This window comes from Branchiostoma belcheri, unplaced genomic scaffold (genome assembly GCF_001625305.1).
Source record: "Branchiostoma belcheri isolate BF01 breed outbred unplaced genomic scaffold, Haploidv18h27 scaffold55, whole genome shotgun sequence".
Lineage (NCBI taxonomy): Eukaryota > Metazoa > Chordata > Leptocardii > Amphioxiformes > Branchiostomatidae > Branchiostoma > Branchiostoma belcheri.
The window spans coordinates 1,666,708-1,684,279 of NW_017804187.1; the positions used below are offsets into that span (position 1 = coordinate 1,666,708).

Below are 17,572 nucleotides of genomic sequence, written 5' to 3' on the forward strand. Positions count from 1 at the left end.
CCATGACTTTAAACGTAAACGTACAAAAATCTGTGATCAAAATTCTTACATACGTCAACATAGAATGTGAACAATTCACACAACTGGACAAAACATTCAATGGACAATTCTACTATACATGTACATCCTACATTGTACATGGACACATGTAAACTAGGGCAGAGCGGTTCACATTGGTAACATTGAAAACAACTTTCATATTGTCCCATACATGCAGAAGTCAATAATACCAGGTAAAATTTCTTTCCAAGCAGAATTTGACCTGTCGTACATTTTTGCCCACTTTATACTTTCCTCAAATGGTGCAATTTTTGCACAAGATGTTTTACCATATACTAGTACCAAAGACAGTACCCCTATATAATGTCCTTGCTTACACCAGTCAATATAAGCACTTGAAAAATGAAACTACACAATATCATCATCAAAGCTTGCATACTGTGAATTTTGCACTCAGTACTTTTGACACAAAGTTGACCCACTGTACAAAGTACAAAATGATGTCTGTATAAGATATAACATGAGAAGCTGGCAGTCAAGTTTTTCTTTTTTGGACTTGGAACACAAACCCTTCCACTTAAAATATTTTACATGTGACAAACTTACTCCTAATGTATACCTTGCATATGTTACCCTCAATGAGCTAGGAAAACAACTAGAAAGGATACCACTGTGTGAGATACTGATAGCTTATTTCACAGGCAAAGAACAGTGCCACCTGCATTACATTGTGTACTTATAACTCTACACCATACATGTAGTTATAGTGTACAAATTTATTACTTGCATACAGTTTGGAAACCCAGTCAGACACATCCAAGCAACTCTTACTCTTGTAGAATCTTCATATAGAATATCACTACTTATTCTTTTAGCTGGAACACACTGCTATCATACATGCATCTAGTGATCTGTGTTTATAAGGTTTTATGGGGAGGGGGGCAACTGGCTACATGACCTTGTATCTGCCCTTGTCAGTTCTATGGGGGAGGGGGGCTCCTGCCTACATGACCTTGTATCTGCCCTTGTGAGATCTATGGGGGAGGTGGGCTCCTGTGTTCATGACCTTGTATCTGCCCTTGTGAGATCTATGGGGGAGGGGGCGCCTGTGTCCATGACCTTGTATCTGCCCTTGTGAGTTCTATGGGGGAGGGGGGCTACATGACCTTGTATCTGCCCTTGTTGAGAGGTTGGTAGGAGTTCTGTAGTCTGACCAGCTCTTCCTTGATCAGGCGTTTGATCTCTGCTTTTGCCTTCTGTACTGACATCTCATTGGTACCTGCAGGGCAACACGTAACGCAATAGTTCAGCAACCATAGAGCTATGGCAACAACTATTTGTCTACTGTATACACTGTGGCAGAAGTCTTTACTTCACATAAGATAATACTACACAGGGAAGCATGCTCTAATCTCAAATAATAACATGTGAATTACATGTAGAAATATCAAGGAGAAGTGTTATAGATTCAAATATGGTGCCCAGTGTGCCTGGATGACCTGACATCCATGGAATTGGTGAAGTAGGTGGCCAAGGACAGACCCAGATGGAAGGAAAAAGAAAGCCATAACCTCATGTCTCACTTGGGATGAAGTGGATATTATTAGTAAGTAAGTACACAGGGTGCAGTGTTAGACCACAGAGAAGACAGAACTCACTCTCGATGGCCAGGTAGATTTTCCTCTCCCCTTCCTTGACCTCCTTGCCAGGTGGGAAGTACGTTCCTCGGACAGTGATGCCAGCCTCTGAGTACTCCTGGATGTGGGCTAGGGCCTCCTGTTTCAGCGGCAACAATAAAAAAATATTTAGGGCAAACAAAAAATTTTATAGATCACATTATGAGAAAAAAATTAAAACAAGGGCTAGCATAGCACATTCATGTCCTTGTATCTGCGTTTGTTGAATTCTATTGACTCAGAGGGAGGGTGTGTGTGGGGGGGTTATCACTACATGACCTTGTACATTTCTATCTGCCCTTGCAAATTCTATGGGGGAGGGGGGCATGTACACTGTAGCTACATGGCCTTGTATCTGCCCTTGTGAGTTCTAAGGGGGAGGGGGGCTCCTGGCTACATGATCTTTCCTTGTTGAGTTCTATAAAAATGAACCGACCTTTGACGTGACCTTCCATCGTACAGTCTGAGGGAAGTCGTTGATTTCCAGCTCCTCTTCGTAGCGTTTGAACGTCTCGACGTTGGTCTGCTCCTCCTGTGTGTCTTCGCTGGCCTGGGGTGTGTAGCCTAGCTTGGCGTTGATACGGTCGGCCATCTGTTCTGCTATGGTCTTAGCCTGGTGGGAGGAATAAGATGAACATAACTCTAACCCCAATCTTAACCAGAAGATGGTAGGATATGCCAAAGGATGGTTAGACTTGCTATACAGATACGGATTATAGTTGTAACAGAAGTGTACCTCACATTTGAACTGATACAGATAGCCATTTGTTCTGCCATGGTCTTATATTGGCCTGGTGGGCAGAACAGTGGTGAGATACTACACTACTTTCCACACTACTCCTTGCTTCCTCACTGCCTGCCAGTAGAGTGAGACTATTTTAACCTATGATTCTCCTTACTGTAAGTTATACTAATTTCCCTTTTGCTTCCTCTTGCTCTGGACACTATTACGGAAACACGCTAACAGAGTACTTACAGACACAGCAGGTGCAGCAAGGATCTCTCCCTTCATCACAGCTGAGGCAGCCTGCTGAACAACATCCTGGGGAGACAAACACATCAACAGGGCTCAAAACACTAGCTGCATTATCATGCACGTCACTGAGAAAAAGTAGAGGATGCTCCTTGAAACGTCTGACGGTTTCCAAAATCTATCCAGTTCCTTCAGTAACTGTTTCATTTCTAACCTCCACACAACTACGTACAAGCTAACTTCGTACATTTCACCCTGATACTGGACATACCTCCATTTGCACACGTGCAAAACCCGTGCGAAAGTAGTGCGAGGGCTGTGTGCTACATAAATAAATACATAGCTAGTACCCCACCTGTGCCTGGTCTCCGAGGTTTTTCTGCATGTTGATGCGTGTGGCCAGACGTTTGGCCAGCTCCAGTTTTTCCGCGGTTGTTTTGGTCAGCTCCAGCGGCTGGCTCGTCGTCTGGACGTTTGCAACCGGCGCCGTCACGTCTTTCACGCGCTTCTTACTCGCAAACATGTCCTCGATCTGCTGGTCAATCTGAAACAAACAAAATAAACAATGTCAAAACCGATTTCTTCAATCTGCTGGTCAATCTGAAACACAGACATCAAAGCAACATCAAGGCTAGCTTTCTCAATCTGCTGTTCTTTTTTAAATCTACTGGTCCCCTTCATTATACTCAATTGACAATTCAAATAAACAAATGCCACCTTCCATTTTGCTCTACATAGCTTACAGAACAAGACAACACCCATCTCAGTGCTACTCATCAGCATACCATAATAGCAAATGTTATTATGTACTATTGCTAAGCTGACGTCTCAAAATACCTGTTAATATGAAACAACCTTGAACCTTGAATTGGGATATCAACACGGGAGACAATGGGTTCTTCTTCCCTCGTCCCTGTCCTCCATCCGTGAGAGGAGTTCTGTTGTATCATTTACGAAATCTTCATCTTCATCTTGAGTACCCCCAAATAACCCCGCGAGGGGTGCTGTTGGGGGGGGAGAGGAGGTCAAGGCTAAGGCGAGCAGGCCGCCAGCCCGGCCCGGAACGACTCAACATTGGGAGCCATTACTACCGGGTCAGGTAACGCGTTCCACAGTGGAATAGTACGAGGAAAGAAAGAAAATCTGTAGGTGTGCTTTATGTGCTTTATGTGCTTTATTAAACTCCATTAGCGACACACAAGACATACAAAATCAAGTATGTAGCTAATCTTCCTGGAGTTAAAATACAATAATACAAATACACCACATCAAAATTACAACATTATTTACATACAACATTAGACTTAACATTTAAAAGTAACATCACATGTGCCTATCATCATGTGCCTATGTACGCATGTGCTCTAACAACTCCTGCCTAAACCTACTCTTAGTTGCTGCTTGTACCTCATGTGGCAAAGTGTTCCAAACTGTTAAGGATCTATAAATGAAAGTCTTCTTCAGGGCGTTCGTTTTGGGTTTCATTAAACAGTATGTGTTTCGGCTAGCATGACGTGTGTTGTGGCTGTGGTGGTAGGAGACAGGACATAACTGTTTGTAGAGTACTTCTGGTTGATGTGTAGCAATGACCCTCTGTAGCTGAGAGACAGTGTTTACAAGAATCCTTTCCTTGACAGTCTGCCATGACAGAGACGCATGGAGCTGTTGTACTGGGGTTTTGAAGTCACAGTGTAGAACCAGACGAGCTGCTTTGTTTTGCATGACTTGTAGTTGTTGAACATTCTTCTGTGAAGTGGAGGACCAAACTGGTGAGCAGTAGTCAACGTGTGAGAGTGTGAGGCATTCTACTAGCAGCTTAAGTAATGAAGAGTCCAGGTAGGTGGCACATTTCCTTATCATTCCCAATGCACAGGCCATCTTCTTCGCAGTCACTTTTGTATGATTGTCCCAAGTGAGGCACTCATCAAGAGTACTGCCTAGGAGTTTTGTTTCCTTTACTTGCTGGATGACTTGGCCATTAGAATATAAGGTGAGTACTGGGTTCTTTTTTATTTTTGGTTTACTCCCAACTACCATTGATTTTGTTTTGCCTGCATTGAGAAACAACCTGTTCATTAAGACCCAGTCACTTATGTGTTGTAGCTCTTTCTGCAAGGTGGAGTTGATTGTAGAGATTGACGGTGCACATGTGTAAGCAGAAGTATCATCTGCATACATAACTGAGGCAGCCTCCTTTGTGGCTAGAGGAAGATCATTTGTGAATATACTGAAAAGAAGGGGTCCCAGACAGCTCCCTTGAGGTACTCCACATGTGATATCCCTGAAGGAAGAGTTACGGCCATTGTAGTGAACACACTGCAAGCGTTGTGAGAGATAGCTCTCCATCCATTCAACTGCGGCCATACCGAAACCATAGCATTGTAGCTTTCTAAGAAGGTATGCATGATCAACAAGATCAAATGCAGCCGAAAAGTCGAGGAAGATCACTCCTATCAGGTTCCCACAGTCAATGTTACGGTACCAATCATCCACCATTTCCAGGAGAGCTGTGCATGTGGAATAGTGTTTCCTGAAACCGTGTTGGTGGGTTGTCATTAAGGAGTTCTGTAAGAAGTACTGGGAGATTTGGTTGTACACAACTCGTTCTGCTATCTTGCTTATGGACGAAAGTAGACTTATCGGTCTTGCGTTCGGTCCACTCAAGCGGGCAGACGTAGACTTGGGCAAGGGAATCACCTTGGCCTTCTTCCATTCAGACGGGTAAACAGACGTAGTGAAAGACAGGTTTATTATATAACATAATGGTTGTGCTATATGATTGGCAGCCAGTTTAAGTAGTGTGTTGTCCAAGTTATCCAAGCCCATAGCTTTCCCATCAGGTAGAGACGACAGGAGTGAGTGCACTTCCTCAACATTCACCGGACTGAACTCAAACTTGCAGTCGTTGTTTTCCATGATCTCCCTCTTTATCAAGGTAAGTAGGTTATCACCCATCTCTGAGTTTAGCCCATTACGTAGAGAGTCGACTTTCTGAGTGAAGAAGTGATTAAAGTACTCCGCTACGTCTTCTGCTCTGGTCAGGTAAGCACCGTCCTGTTCTACTACACAAGGTGGCTGATTTCGGTTTTTACCCAGCATACCATTAAGCGTTTTCCATAGGGCCTTGGGGTCATGCTTGGTCTCTTCTAGCTTGGTTTTGTAAAAGGCGGCTTTCTTTTTCCGATTCAGTTTTACGACAGCGTTCCTGAGTTTTTTGTAAACAAGTACATCTGATTCCAGGCGAGAGGAGATGGATTCTCTTCTCGCTTCTTCCCTGAGATGCATCAATTCCCTCAACTCGTCATCAAGCCAGGGTGCTGGGTTAGATCTTACTGTTCGCTTTTTTACTGGTGCATGGCTGTCGGCGACATCATTTAGTATGGTTGTGAGAACATGAAGAGCCATATTTACATCTGATTCATTATAAATCAAATGCCAGGGTGCCAGCTCAATGTCGCGTTGGAAATCTTGAGGGTTAAATTTCCCATACGCTCTCCTCTCTACTACCCGAGGTTGTGCCTTTGGAACCTTTGTTTTCCTTGTTGTATACAATGTTGTGGTCAGAGAATCCTAGAGGAGTCGATGACACTGGTGTGCATCTTTCCGCACAGTTGGTAAAGACTAGATTGATGTGAGTTTCTGTCCTTTGACCTCGGTTGTTAGTACCAATCCTCGTAGGACTTTTCACAGACTGGAGAAGGTTACACCTTACTGCTGCTTGAGCCAGCCTCTCTCTCAAGGGGCATAAATGGTTGGACCAATCAATGTTGAAATCTCCTAGAATGAACACTTCATTGTTTGAGTCCGTTGCCCTGTCAATCGAGGCTATGATGTTGTTGAAGGTTTGTATTGATGAGCCCGGAGGCCTGTAAGTACAGCAAGATTAGTCATAGGTTTTGTTTGTGGTAGAGTCACCTCCAGCCACAGCATTTCCACATTGACCTCCTCCAGGTCCAGTCGCTGTTTCCAAGGTAGGTTACTGCAGATTAAGATGGCCACTCCTCCACCATTTCTGTTCCTGTCTTTCCTAATAACAGTCCAGCCATCTACACACAAGTCACTGTCACTAATGTTTGAGTCCAAGTGTGTTTCTGACAAGGTGAGTATATGCAACTTATTGTTCTCTAGTAGTTCTTGTAAGTCCTGTGTTTTGTTTCTCCAGCTGCATATATTTAAATGACCAATATGGAGACCCTTCGGTGGTAGCTGTAAGTCTGTTGGTCCCGGATTACAACTGACATCTCCACAGAGCAGTATGAGTACACACAAAACCAGTTTATGAGAGCTAGCATGATTAACATCACCACTACTAGACTGCGTCTTCATGACATGTGGGAACAATTTGTTGATACATACTAGGTTCCAACTAAGACATCTTTTAAGTACTTCTTGTGTCCTTATGATAGTCCATGAGCCATCAGACGGCCTATATTTGACTAGCTGCCTGTTTACTTCTGAGTTAGTAGCAGATAACCCGACATCGCTGACATTTCTACACATAGGCAAAACCACTGAAAGACAAGCAATATACAATATATACAAACCCACAATGAGTGTCATCTTTGATTCTCAAATCTAGGATCACTATACCAGCTGATTGTAAATTTGTAGTAAATTGCTAGTGGGCTTACACATCAGATACAGTAGTTCAACCAGTAAAATTTGAAATTGTCTAATTAATTTATGCACGAGATTCCAATATTTTTAAAATCATGGACTGTTGAACTACAGTTAAAATTGAATTACTTATCATAGGGACAAGAGCTGAGGCGCACTGTCCGAACATGCATCCAGCATTACAAACATGCAATAAAGTAAACAAAGTAAGCTGGGAACCAACTACCTAGGTGATCTAAGCTAGAAAACAGGTCAAAAACACAATGGCAGAACGGAATGACATGTCGGTCAGTACCTCTCGAGCAATTATATAAGTTGCATTAATAGTAGCATCAGAGTTCAGAGGAATGGCGCCCTCCCCCTTGTTAGCAAGAAGGGGGAAGAAGTTTAAAAGTCTTACTGTAGACACAAAGTTCAAGAATTGAAAAAAAAAATTCTACATAAGAATGTTCTACAAACAGTTATAAGTTTCCCTACAGGTGGAACGTACCTGGATAGTTAGTTTTAAGAAAGATTTTTATGGATTAGAACAGAGAATTTGTAGTAGGCAGCCATCCAGTTGACCTCTGACCTCTGACCTCTGCCGGTGTCTGTGTGTGTGTGTTCATAGGCCGGTATTTAAGTGAGTGACTCCCTTGGGGTACGCCCAGGTGTGGACTGCAAAAAAACTGCCAGTTTGAGTGTTGATTGCGACAATATTGCAAAACAAATAAACAAACAGCCTCACATCTACAGCGGCATCCTCCTCGTCCGAGTCCTGCAGGCCCAGCGCTGCTTTCTGCAGTTTTCTCCTCTCGTCGGCCAGAGCTTGCTCCGTCTCGTCAAACTTGAACCCCTTCCCGGTAAAACCACTCGTTTTCTTCACTGCTTTTCCTTCCTGAGAGGTACCAACAGTAATGATATTACTTTCAATAGGACATATACAATAAGTCTGTTTCACTGATTTGCCTTCCTAGGAGGTACCAACAGTAAGAAAATTTCTTCATGACATACTTTAGTTTTGTCTTGTGAAATTTGATAAAACTGCTGTTGTTTTCTTTCTACTGCTCTTCCCTTCTATGTGGTACCAAACCTGAGAGACTTTCTTTGACACACGATAGTTTGGGAAGTTTTTAGAGAGCATCCACCATGTTTCATCAGTACATGAAAAGGTGTCATGAAAATATGTCACGTGTTATGTGTTTTGTCAATGATGCCAATTAGCTACATGTTACTACACGTAACTTGCAAGAGCAAGACTGTACTTTATATTAAGTTTGAATAAAAAGGAAAAAAAATAGATGGCCACTCACAGCCTTTTGTCTGTTGACGTACTCGGTCCACAGGTTGAGGACCTCCTCGGGTACCGGCCTCTCCGACAGCTCCAGAGCTTTGATGACATCGCCGGCGTACCGACCCTGGTCCTCCGTTATAAACGTGTACGCAAAACCCTTGTTTCCAGCTCTGCCCGTCCGACTGTGGGAATGGATACAACAAACATTTAACAACCCAAGTTTGATACCAGATAACTTTGACCAAGTGTTGAGGTCACACTTCAAAGAAGCCAGGTGACAAGCTTCACTGGGTCAGTCTACTAAGGAAGACCAGAGACTGTGAGTGACTGGTCGAAAGCTCTAGGTGAGAGAACTTTTGTGTGGTGGATCAAAAGTTTTAACTTTAAACAACTAAAATTTGTGCTGGCTAGGCCTGGTGAGACTAGCAAAAAACAAGCCTTAAAGTTAAACTGGGGCCATTAAGGGAGCAAAATGCAGAGGTCAACCCAGGATAAACTACAAAAAAAAATAATCAGGAGGGACCTGCAAACTAGAAGAATGTATGACGGCTAACAGAACTTTGAACTGGAACACTGACTGCCTCATGTGTTGGACAATAAGGCAGTTCTGCCCAGTGCCTACCCCACTCTGTGTACATAGTCCTCGTAGTGGTTAGGACAGTCGTAGTTGATCACCAGGATGAGCTGTTTGACGTCCAGCCCTCGAGCAGCCACCGACGTCGCCACCAGCAGCCGACAGTTCCCCGACTTAAAGTCATTGATGATGCTGTCTCGGTCATACTGGTCAATACCTGAAGAAGTAAAGAGGGTCTTGAGAAATGCAAACTTAACTTTTAGCTTGTACAGAGAAAGCTGTCTCCGTGGGTTTTATGATGTTAAAATGCACTTACATCTACATCTATATCTACATGTACTACAGATTGCACAAATACAGGTTTAATCATGGACCAATTACAAATTGTGTTGTCAGACTGAGAGCTGCCTGTTACCAGAGTGTTGGAGGGTGTGATGACTGGTTTCCATAGTGACAGAGAATCCTGAGCTCCTATTGGACTGATTTTCATAATGACAAAAGCCTCTGGGAATGTGAATGATTCTCAGGAGTTGGCACCAAGATTTTGGAGAGGAGGCCCAATCAGCCACTGACAGCTAGAGATTGTACAGCACCTATATAAACTTCTTCCTGAATGTCTTAACCCAACTTCCCTCCCTGTACGGTGGAGTGATGAACACCAAGCCTCTTAGGCTACTCTGTTTAACTGTGTACCAAAAACACACTACAGATGTGATGCGCAAATGTGTTAAGTGTTCCACATTTGCCACCGAGATTTGGCTATGTGTGTCAAGGGCTTCAGATGCATATTTACCTCCATGCAGTGATAAACATGAGTAGGCTGCCTTAAGCAGATCTTTGAGCAGCGTGTCAGCCACCTCCTGCCTCTCCACAAACACCAGCACACTCCCCTTCTCCTGGAAGTTCCCCAGAAGCTCCAGCAACTTGAAGAACTTCTGCTCCTCTTCCAGTACAACCTTGGACAGACAGAACAAAGAAACTGTAACGTCTAGTACATTTGTACATTGTAACATGATTCTGCCAGGTCTGGTCACAACAATGTGGTGTCAAATGGCCAAGTGGTTAGGTACGTGGCACAAGATCAAGAGATCCCAGCTGCCCAAGTTTTTGCTGGAATGGACTTCCAACAATGGAAAAAGGCCTAAAGGAACCATGTACACGTAAAAAGACCAAAGAACAACCTTGGGGACACAGAACAAAGAAACTGTAGCTAGCAACAATAGGGAGCCGACAGTAACTATGGAGGATGGACCCAGGCGGCCGATGTTCCACGAAATTCAAGAACAGTGATGACCACAGTGCAGTGACGACTCATACAGGTAAATGCCACATAAGGCCAGCATTTGCCGGCTTGTAGTAAAAGTCACTATGTACTACCACAAATTCACAATACCAGCTTTTTATTTCTGTGGTTTGACAGCAGTTTTTTGGCTGGAACTTTTTTTTATTTGCCCACGAGCTCTAGTTTGAGGGACTTCAGAAGATGGAATAAAATTAAGTCAGTCGGGTCTAAGAACCCTGTGGACGTACCACGTGTTGTTCGACATCGCTGCAGACCACGCTGCGACCTCCGACCTGCACCTCGATGGGTTTCTGCAGCACCTTGCGCGCGAGAGCCTCCATGTTCCGCGGGAACGTCGCCGAGAACATCACGGTCTGACGGTCCGGCCGCACGCTGTTCACTATGTGCATCACCTGGCAAAGTGTAATAGACATCCAGGTAATTAGATACATGTACCAAGAAAACAGTTATGCAAGCATAAGTTATTGAATAGGTTTTGACTAGATAAGATTTTGAAAATCAATCCAGTTGCTTGAGTACCTATTTTCTTGTTTAAAAATGGTAATGAAGTTTAGACATTCAGGTAAATGATACTCATACTCGTACAGAGATTAAGAATCTGTATGTTTCAAGTCCATCACTTTTCTTCAGAGTCACAGGAATAAACTGGCAGAACTACATGTAGTCCACACTGACGTGTAAGAAAGGTTTTTGCAGCTCTTTATACATAAGTTTGACTAGGGCTGCCAGTTCATTCTAATGATGCTGAAGAAGATGATAGGATGGATGTTACTTAGTGGTCTGATAATACTCAAGAATGAGGACATTACCTGTGGTTCAAATCCCATGTCGAACATTCTGTCAGCCTCGTCCAACACCAGATATGTACAGCGCCGAAGGTTTGTCACTCGGCCTAGGAAAAAGGAAAAGGTAAGATCCATATTGATTCCTTGCCTGTCGGTGCATATCAGGAACAGCACTTATCCCAGTTTCTACAGCCCTTGGGCCACACAGGCCACTACAGCTGGTGGCTAGTCTACTGGTAGTGGTGTGTGTTCAAACATTTCAGTCTGGAAAACTCTCTCTCTATCCAGTTTATCGTCTGTTGTTGCCCATCTTCTGAGGGTTAGATCTGCTTGCAAACCAATTCTGAGACTCGATGGCAGCCTGCCATTTGCCTCTATCCTGTAGGTTTGATGCTATGCAAACTCCAAAAATAAAACAACTCCAAATAACATGTATCTGCTCACCATTATTAGCTGCCAGCATGTCGATCATACGCCCGGGAGTACAGATGATGATCTCTGCTCCTCTCTTCAACTCTGCAATCTGAGAAACACAAATCAAAACCTAATCAACACTCTAACACTAAGTTGTTATAGATAAACCATGTAGTATGAGCTCATCATTGATAAACCAAAAGGTAGGTGAGCACAGAGAATGAATCCACATGATGTTAAAAAAAATCTTATTTAATTTCTTCTCCAACCTATATTTTACATGGACAAGTCCAAACTTCACCAGTTACAACCGTATGTGATAGGAGGTGTGGCAGGAACCACTACTGCCAGAGGGGTGTTTGTACCTGTTCGCTGATGCCGGTCCCTCCGTACACACACACCACCTTTAGGTTCATGTGCCGAGTGAACTTCTTACACTCTTTAGTGATCTGCAGAGCAAGTTCTCGGGTGGGGGTCATGATCACTCCTGGATAACATAGAAAATTCATTAAAAAAAATAGAAAGCAAAGCAAATACATGTGTACATGTTTACCTTCACATGGTCTAGCTTAAAAATCAAAAACTACGTCTCTGTTTATTATTCATAATATTGTAAAAACATTCATGTATATGGTGACCAGCCCCTCCAACTCGATCTTGCTACATAATGTAATCCAACACCACTGCGTGTCTGCTACAGCACCAGTTACCATGGTGATAGACTTCGTACCTATGGGTCCCTCAGTGTCCTCCAGCGGCCTCTGGTCCAGGATGTGGCGGAACATGGGGATGAGGAAAGCGAGCGTCTTGCCGGAGCCCGTCTTAGCGATCCCGATCATGTCCCGTCCTGACATCACAACTGGGATGGCCTGCGCCTGTGAAACAACGTCATATAGTGTTTGATGCTCTTTTTACACAACAAAGTGTTTTATTCACAGCCAACGTTTCGGTGACCGTCTGTCACCTTCCTCAGGGCAATTCTGTTCACATTGTACTGCAGCACAGGTGTTGCTGCATTCCCAAATTACACATGTACATGCACAGTTACAGGGGATTGTATGTACAATGCCATCTATAGCAGAAACCCCTGTGCTGCAATGCAATGTGAAGCAGTCAGAATCGCCCTGAGGAAGGTGACAGTCACCGAAACATCAGCTGTGACCAAAACTGAATAAAATCAGAGTAGTGTTTGAGATTCCATCCTGGTCGGACGTATAATATTTGTCTCACTTGGATGGGTGTCGGCTTCTCGAAGCCGTGTTTCTTCAGACAGGACAAGACTTTCTTTGAGACGCCGCTCTGCACCCAGTGGAGGATGGGCTTCGGGCAGCCCTTTCCTTTCACCTGGAGCAATACATGTACATGTAATATACATGAGTGATGAAACGTTGTACAATTGATTTTCTAACATTGACATTGAAAGTTTTACTTTGTTTAACTGTATTGTATAAGTTAGACCACTATATAGATATCACTTTTAAGTCTAAAAAAAAGGAAAAAAATCCCTACCTACCGACCCTAATTTTTTCAGGACTGAAACAAGGAAACACAACATTTTTTTTCCTAGGCCTAACAACTAATTTACTATGAGACTATGACATCTAACCCTTGACCTTGACCTATGACCTTACCCTGACGTCCTCCAGCTCGGCCCTGATGGCCTTGACCTATGACCTTACTCTGACGTCCTCCAACTCGGCCCTGATGGCCTTGACCTATGACCTTACCCTGACGTCCTCCAGCTCGGCCCTGATGGCCCTGACCTATGACCTTACCCTGACGTCCTCCAGCTCGGCCCTTATGGCCTTGACCTCGTCCTCGCTGAGTTTCTGCAGCTCGGGCACCTCCACGTAGAAGTTCTTCCTGAAGGGGTCGTACTCGATCTGGGTGTGGTCCACGCTCGCTAGCAGCTTCTTGGCCTGCATGGGAGAAAACATTCATGGGAGTTAGAACAGGTTTTGGCATGATCCATACTCCCTAAATTCCAAATCGTGCGGGTAAAATTTTTCCTGGTGCAAGACTTTGAGCTTTAGTACTTTGGACTGGAAGCTGAGTGTGCCCATGGTCCTGACCTTTGACCTGACCTTAGGTTAGACTGGAAGCTGTCTGAGAGTCTGTTTGAGGTCATAACCTTTCCTTTGACCTGACCTTACCTTTGACCTGACATTTAACCAGTCCTTAGGTTAGACTGGAAGCTGTCTTCCAGAGGTCATAACCTTGCCTTTGACCTGACATTACCTTTAACCTGACCTGGCCTTTGACCTGACCTCACCTTAGACTGGAAGCTAGAGAGCGTCTGTCCGAGGTCCTCCTCCTCCTCCTCGGAGGACCACTCCAGCGCGTCCTGGTTCTGCTCGATCAGCTCGCCCCTGGCTTCCCGCTTCCCGCTCTTCTTAGCCACCGCCGTGATCACAGTCACTTTCCCTTTCGTCTCCACCTGAACACAACAGACCAATCAGACGCCTTCAAACACCCGCGGAGGGGAAAGTAAATCCACGATTCACATGCGTCTGCAGAGCTCTCACACTCTTTGTGGCAAAAAATTCAGAAGGAAAAATGTTTCATTTTCAGCCAGAAAAGACAACATCCTTTGCAAAAAGGGTAGAACTAAAAGTAAAACAAAAGCATACTTAAGCTATCGTCTATGCCTGTAATACTAAAATCAATGCATTCCAATTTTGGTAGGAAAGACTCTACACAGCATATTATACATTATATGTATAACACCACGCATGTGCCTTCGGTGTCATCGGAACAAAAAAGGTTAAAGAGCAAAGGGCAAAGTTCATGACAAGCACTGAGAGAAATGTCCATGCGCCCCACTTGTTTGCTGGTCTGGCTCCGGGAGGTGTCCACTCTCAGGGCAGGGGGGAGGGGGGTGTCTTCTTCATCCTAGCAGCAGCAACATGCTATATTGTACATTTCATGGTGGTGCCTACTTCTCTAGATAGCATACTGTGTTCATACTACTAACTCTTAGATTGTAGTCCCACTGTACTAGGATGAGAGCCTCAGGGCATATGATCTTATATTTTCGTGGGTTTGCTTTGACTGTCTTCAAGAAAAAAACACAGATGCACCTAAAACAGTCTGAGAATAAAAGTACTATAAGTTCCATGTGATTTTCATTTTGTATAATGTATTGTGCCATTGCAGTAAGGAGAATACAGTCAGTCCCAAACATGGCTGAGTTCAATAGTGTTAGGCCTAGGAAAATAAATGTTGTGTTTCCTGTTTCCCGACCGACCCTAAAAAAACCGACCGACCCTACGCCTTATTTTTGTTGTGGACCCCTCGCATATTGCTGAACCAAAACAATTTTGTCACGACGCTACCGAGAGAATCGCTGTCATTGGTGGAACATCGGACGCCCCGCTAGCGTTTTGAAGTCGTGTAAACAACGCTATAATTTGTCTGATTTGTTTGTAAAACAATGCCATCGACTCCGAAAATAAGTTTAAAAGACCGATACATAATTTTACGTAACTAATCGTAGAAAATTACCTACCGTACTGCACCATCAGCATGCGGCGGCCGCAAAAATTCGGCAACGCGAAAGAAAAATGTCTGGTCCATGATAGCAGTATTTCTCATAAAAATAATGTATATGATTTATTTTTCCCCCTTTGTCGGTCTTTTAGTCCCAAAACGTCTAAAAAAGCGGAAATTTGCCCATAAAACCGGACGAGGAAAGGTAGCTATCGACGTAAACAAATTATAAGCACATGGCGAAAATCAGCAAAATCGGCAACGGGACAGAAAAATGCCTGGTCCATTTATCGATATTTACCATGAAAATGTCGTCTGTGGTGTATTTTTCCTCTGATGTGAGTTTTTAGGTCGCAAAATCTCTAAAAAAGCAGAAATTTGCCCACGAAAACGGACTGGCAAGGCATGGGGGAGGGCGCTGTTGACGCCTGCATGACCCCCAAAGGTTGAAGGTCATAGGGCACGTCCATTGCGCAATAACCTTAAATCGTCGATTTAGCTAATTTTTTGGGGTTTCAAATTGATACAATCACACTATCGATTTTTAGGCAAACAAAGGGATAGAAACCAATTAAAATTTTGTGCAGATTAATTTTTTTTTCTTTAGAATTCTTTTTTGTTTCTTTTTTTTCTCCAAAATCCCTGGGAGAACCCTGAAAACCTGTAACGTTAGACTTGAATCAGGACCTGAATCTGAATTTAGCCCTGCAAGGGCTAGGGACATCTGTTAAGTTCTTCGAGCTGATCGACCGTTTAAAGCTCCATGATCTGAGTACCTGAGTGATGAAATATAATATTGCACAATCGATTTTTCATCATGTTCTGCTTATATAAACACAGCAATCAGCAAAGTCAAAAAAAAAATAAAAAATAAAAATAAAATAAGATAATCCCTACCTACCGACCCTAATTTTTTCTGGACTGAAACAGGAAACACAACATTTTTTTTCCTTGGCCTTAGTTCTCCTGCGATTTTGCTGCCTATCAAATAAGTGTGTTGTAAGTTCATTAAAGATAGATTACTGTACAGTTGTGCTGTATGGTCGTTGTAAGGTATGAGTAGAGTCATGACACCAGGTTGACTAGTTCGTACTTATAAACCTGTTTTTCTGACAAGTCTCCAGTGTCACTGACGAAAGGTAGTGGATACTAGCTGAAACGTCTGACCGTTTCCAAAATCATGTCTCGTCGCTTGAGTAACTGTTTTTTTGGAGTATCTTATTACCTGGGCATCTAACCTTCACCAATGTGGCTAGTAAATACATGTGTTTTAATATAACTGGAGATCCAAAACAAACAACCAATTAGTTGTACCTGTGATCCGTTGGTAGTGTCGGAGCTGTAGACCTTCCCCACTCTCTCCTGGTCCTTCTTGTTGATCTGTTTCACCTCCTCTTTAATGTCATTCATGAAGGCGTCCAGAGGGTCAATCTCATCATCATCATCTTCATCTTCCTTCTTCACCTGAGAGATGGATTATGTTTTATTTGTTTGTATCATCAGTAGGTGTAGCACAAGTGTACAATACTAGTAGCCTTTCCAGTGGTATTGGCCGGCACAATGGCCAAGTGGGTAGAGTGCTCGCCTTGCATTCAGTAGGTTGTGAGCTCAATCCCTGGCTAAATTATACCAAAGACTTGAATGCTTGAATGTACATGCTGCTTTCTCTGCTTGGCACTCAGCATTTGGGAAAGAGTATGAGAGTTAACACACACCACTACCAGTGGACTAGCCCCCTGCTGTAGTGGCCTGTATGTATGGGAGTTGGGAGTTGAACACACACCACTACCAGTGGACTAGCCCCCTGCTGTAGTGGCCTGTATGTATGGGAGTTGGGAGTTCAACACACACCACTACCAGTGGACTAGCCCCCTGCTGTAGTGGCCTGTGTGTATGGGAGTTGGGAGTTCAACACACACCACTACCAGTGGACGCGCCGCCATATGCGACCATGCTAATGGTTGCGGGGAGGACTGTAACTAACTAACTAACTAACTAATTAGCTTTCTTTTTCATTTTACTACCATGACTGGCACGTAGTCCGCACAGGCTGGGGAGAGTGGTACTGGGAGCAGGGACCCAGTGCCTACCTGGGCACCGACACCAAGGACGTCACCAAGATTCACTTCCCTGGCCTGCATCCAGGGGGCGCTCAGTGGCTCGTGGACAACCGTAAAGTAAAGATGGTCGGCATTGATTGCATGGGCGCGGACACTGGAGATGCTTCTGCCAAGGTGATACGTTTGATAGAGTAAAAACAGCGATTGTAGCTTGAAAACCCAAATCCCCAACAGTTTTATTATATAAAGTAGAACCATGGTTCTACCGGGGTTCTACAGAAGGCATTGGAAGATTCCATTGCTGCATGGGGGTATATGCAGGGGTGATTTATGTGGGTGCGGGATAGGTCCATTTTTGTTACGGGGGGTGTGGTGAAGCCATCTGCAGCATTTGCTCCCGAATATATC

At 43.8% G+C, this 17,572-nt stretch overlaps 1 protein-coding gene across 5 annotated transcripts in view; it reads right to left on the reverse strand.

Annotated features, from left to right (window-relative positions):
• Positions 1 to 559: 559 nt before the first annotated feature.
• LOC109481416 (probable ATP-dependent RNA helicase DDX46) overlaps positions 560 to 17,572 on the reverse strand; it is a 24,689-nt gene continuing 7,676 nt past the window's right edge. For 3 of the 5 annotated variants that reach the window (XM_019783975.1, XM_019783974.1, XM_019783971.1), the window contains 19 exons: positions 16,419 to 16,568; positions 13,888 to 14,052; positions 13,391 to 13,534; positions 12,846 to 12,959; positions 12,346 to 12,490; positions 11,981 to 12,102; positions 11,646 to 11,724; positions 11,226 to 11,308; positions 10,644 to 10,808; positions 9,907 to 10,069; positions 9,162 to 9,330; positions 8,559 to 8,721; positions 7,994 to 8,143; positions 3,005 to 3,193; positions 2,653 to 2,718; positions 2,113 to 2,289; positions 1,659 to 1,776; positions 1,167 to 1,279; positions 560 to 1,012 (listed from right to left, as the gene is read on the reverse strand). In XM_019783975.1, the coding sequence (XP_019639534.1) occupies positions 1,004 to 1,012; positions 1,167 to 1,279; positions 1,659 to 1,776; positions 2,113 to 2,289; positions 2,653 to 2,718; positions 3,005 to 3,193; positions 7,994 to 8,143; positions 8,559 to 8,721; positions 9,162 to 9,330; positions 9,907 to 10,069; positions 10,644 to 10,808; positions 11,226 to 11,308; positions 11,646 to 11,724; positions 11,981 to 12,102; positions 12,346 to 12,490; positions 12,846 to 12,959; positions 13,391 to 13,534; positions 13,888 to 14,052; positions 16,419 to 16,568 (2,484 nt within the window). In that variant the 3' untranslated portion in view covers positions 560 to 1,003. Of the gene's footprint in view, positions 1,013 to 1,089; positions 1,280 to 1,658; positions 1,777 to 2,112; positions 2,290 to 2,652; positions 2,719 to 3,004; positions 3,194 to 7,993; positions 8,144 to 8,558; positions 8,722 to 9,161; positions 9,331 to 9,906; positions 10,070 to 10,643; positions 10,809 to 11,225; positions 11,309 to 11,645; positions 11,725 to 11,980; positions 12,103 to 12,345; positions 12,491 to 12,845; positions 12,960 to 13,390; positions 13,535 to 13,887; positions 14,053 to 16,418; positions 16,569 to 17,572 lie in introns of those variants that run through there. The other 2 variants (XM_019783973.1, XM_019783972.1) reach the window with 2 other exon arrangements.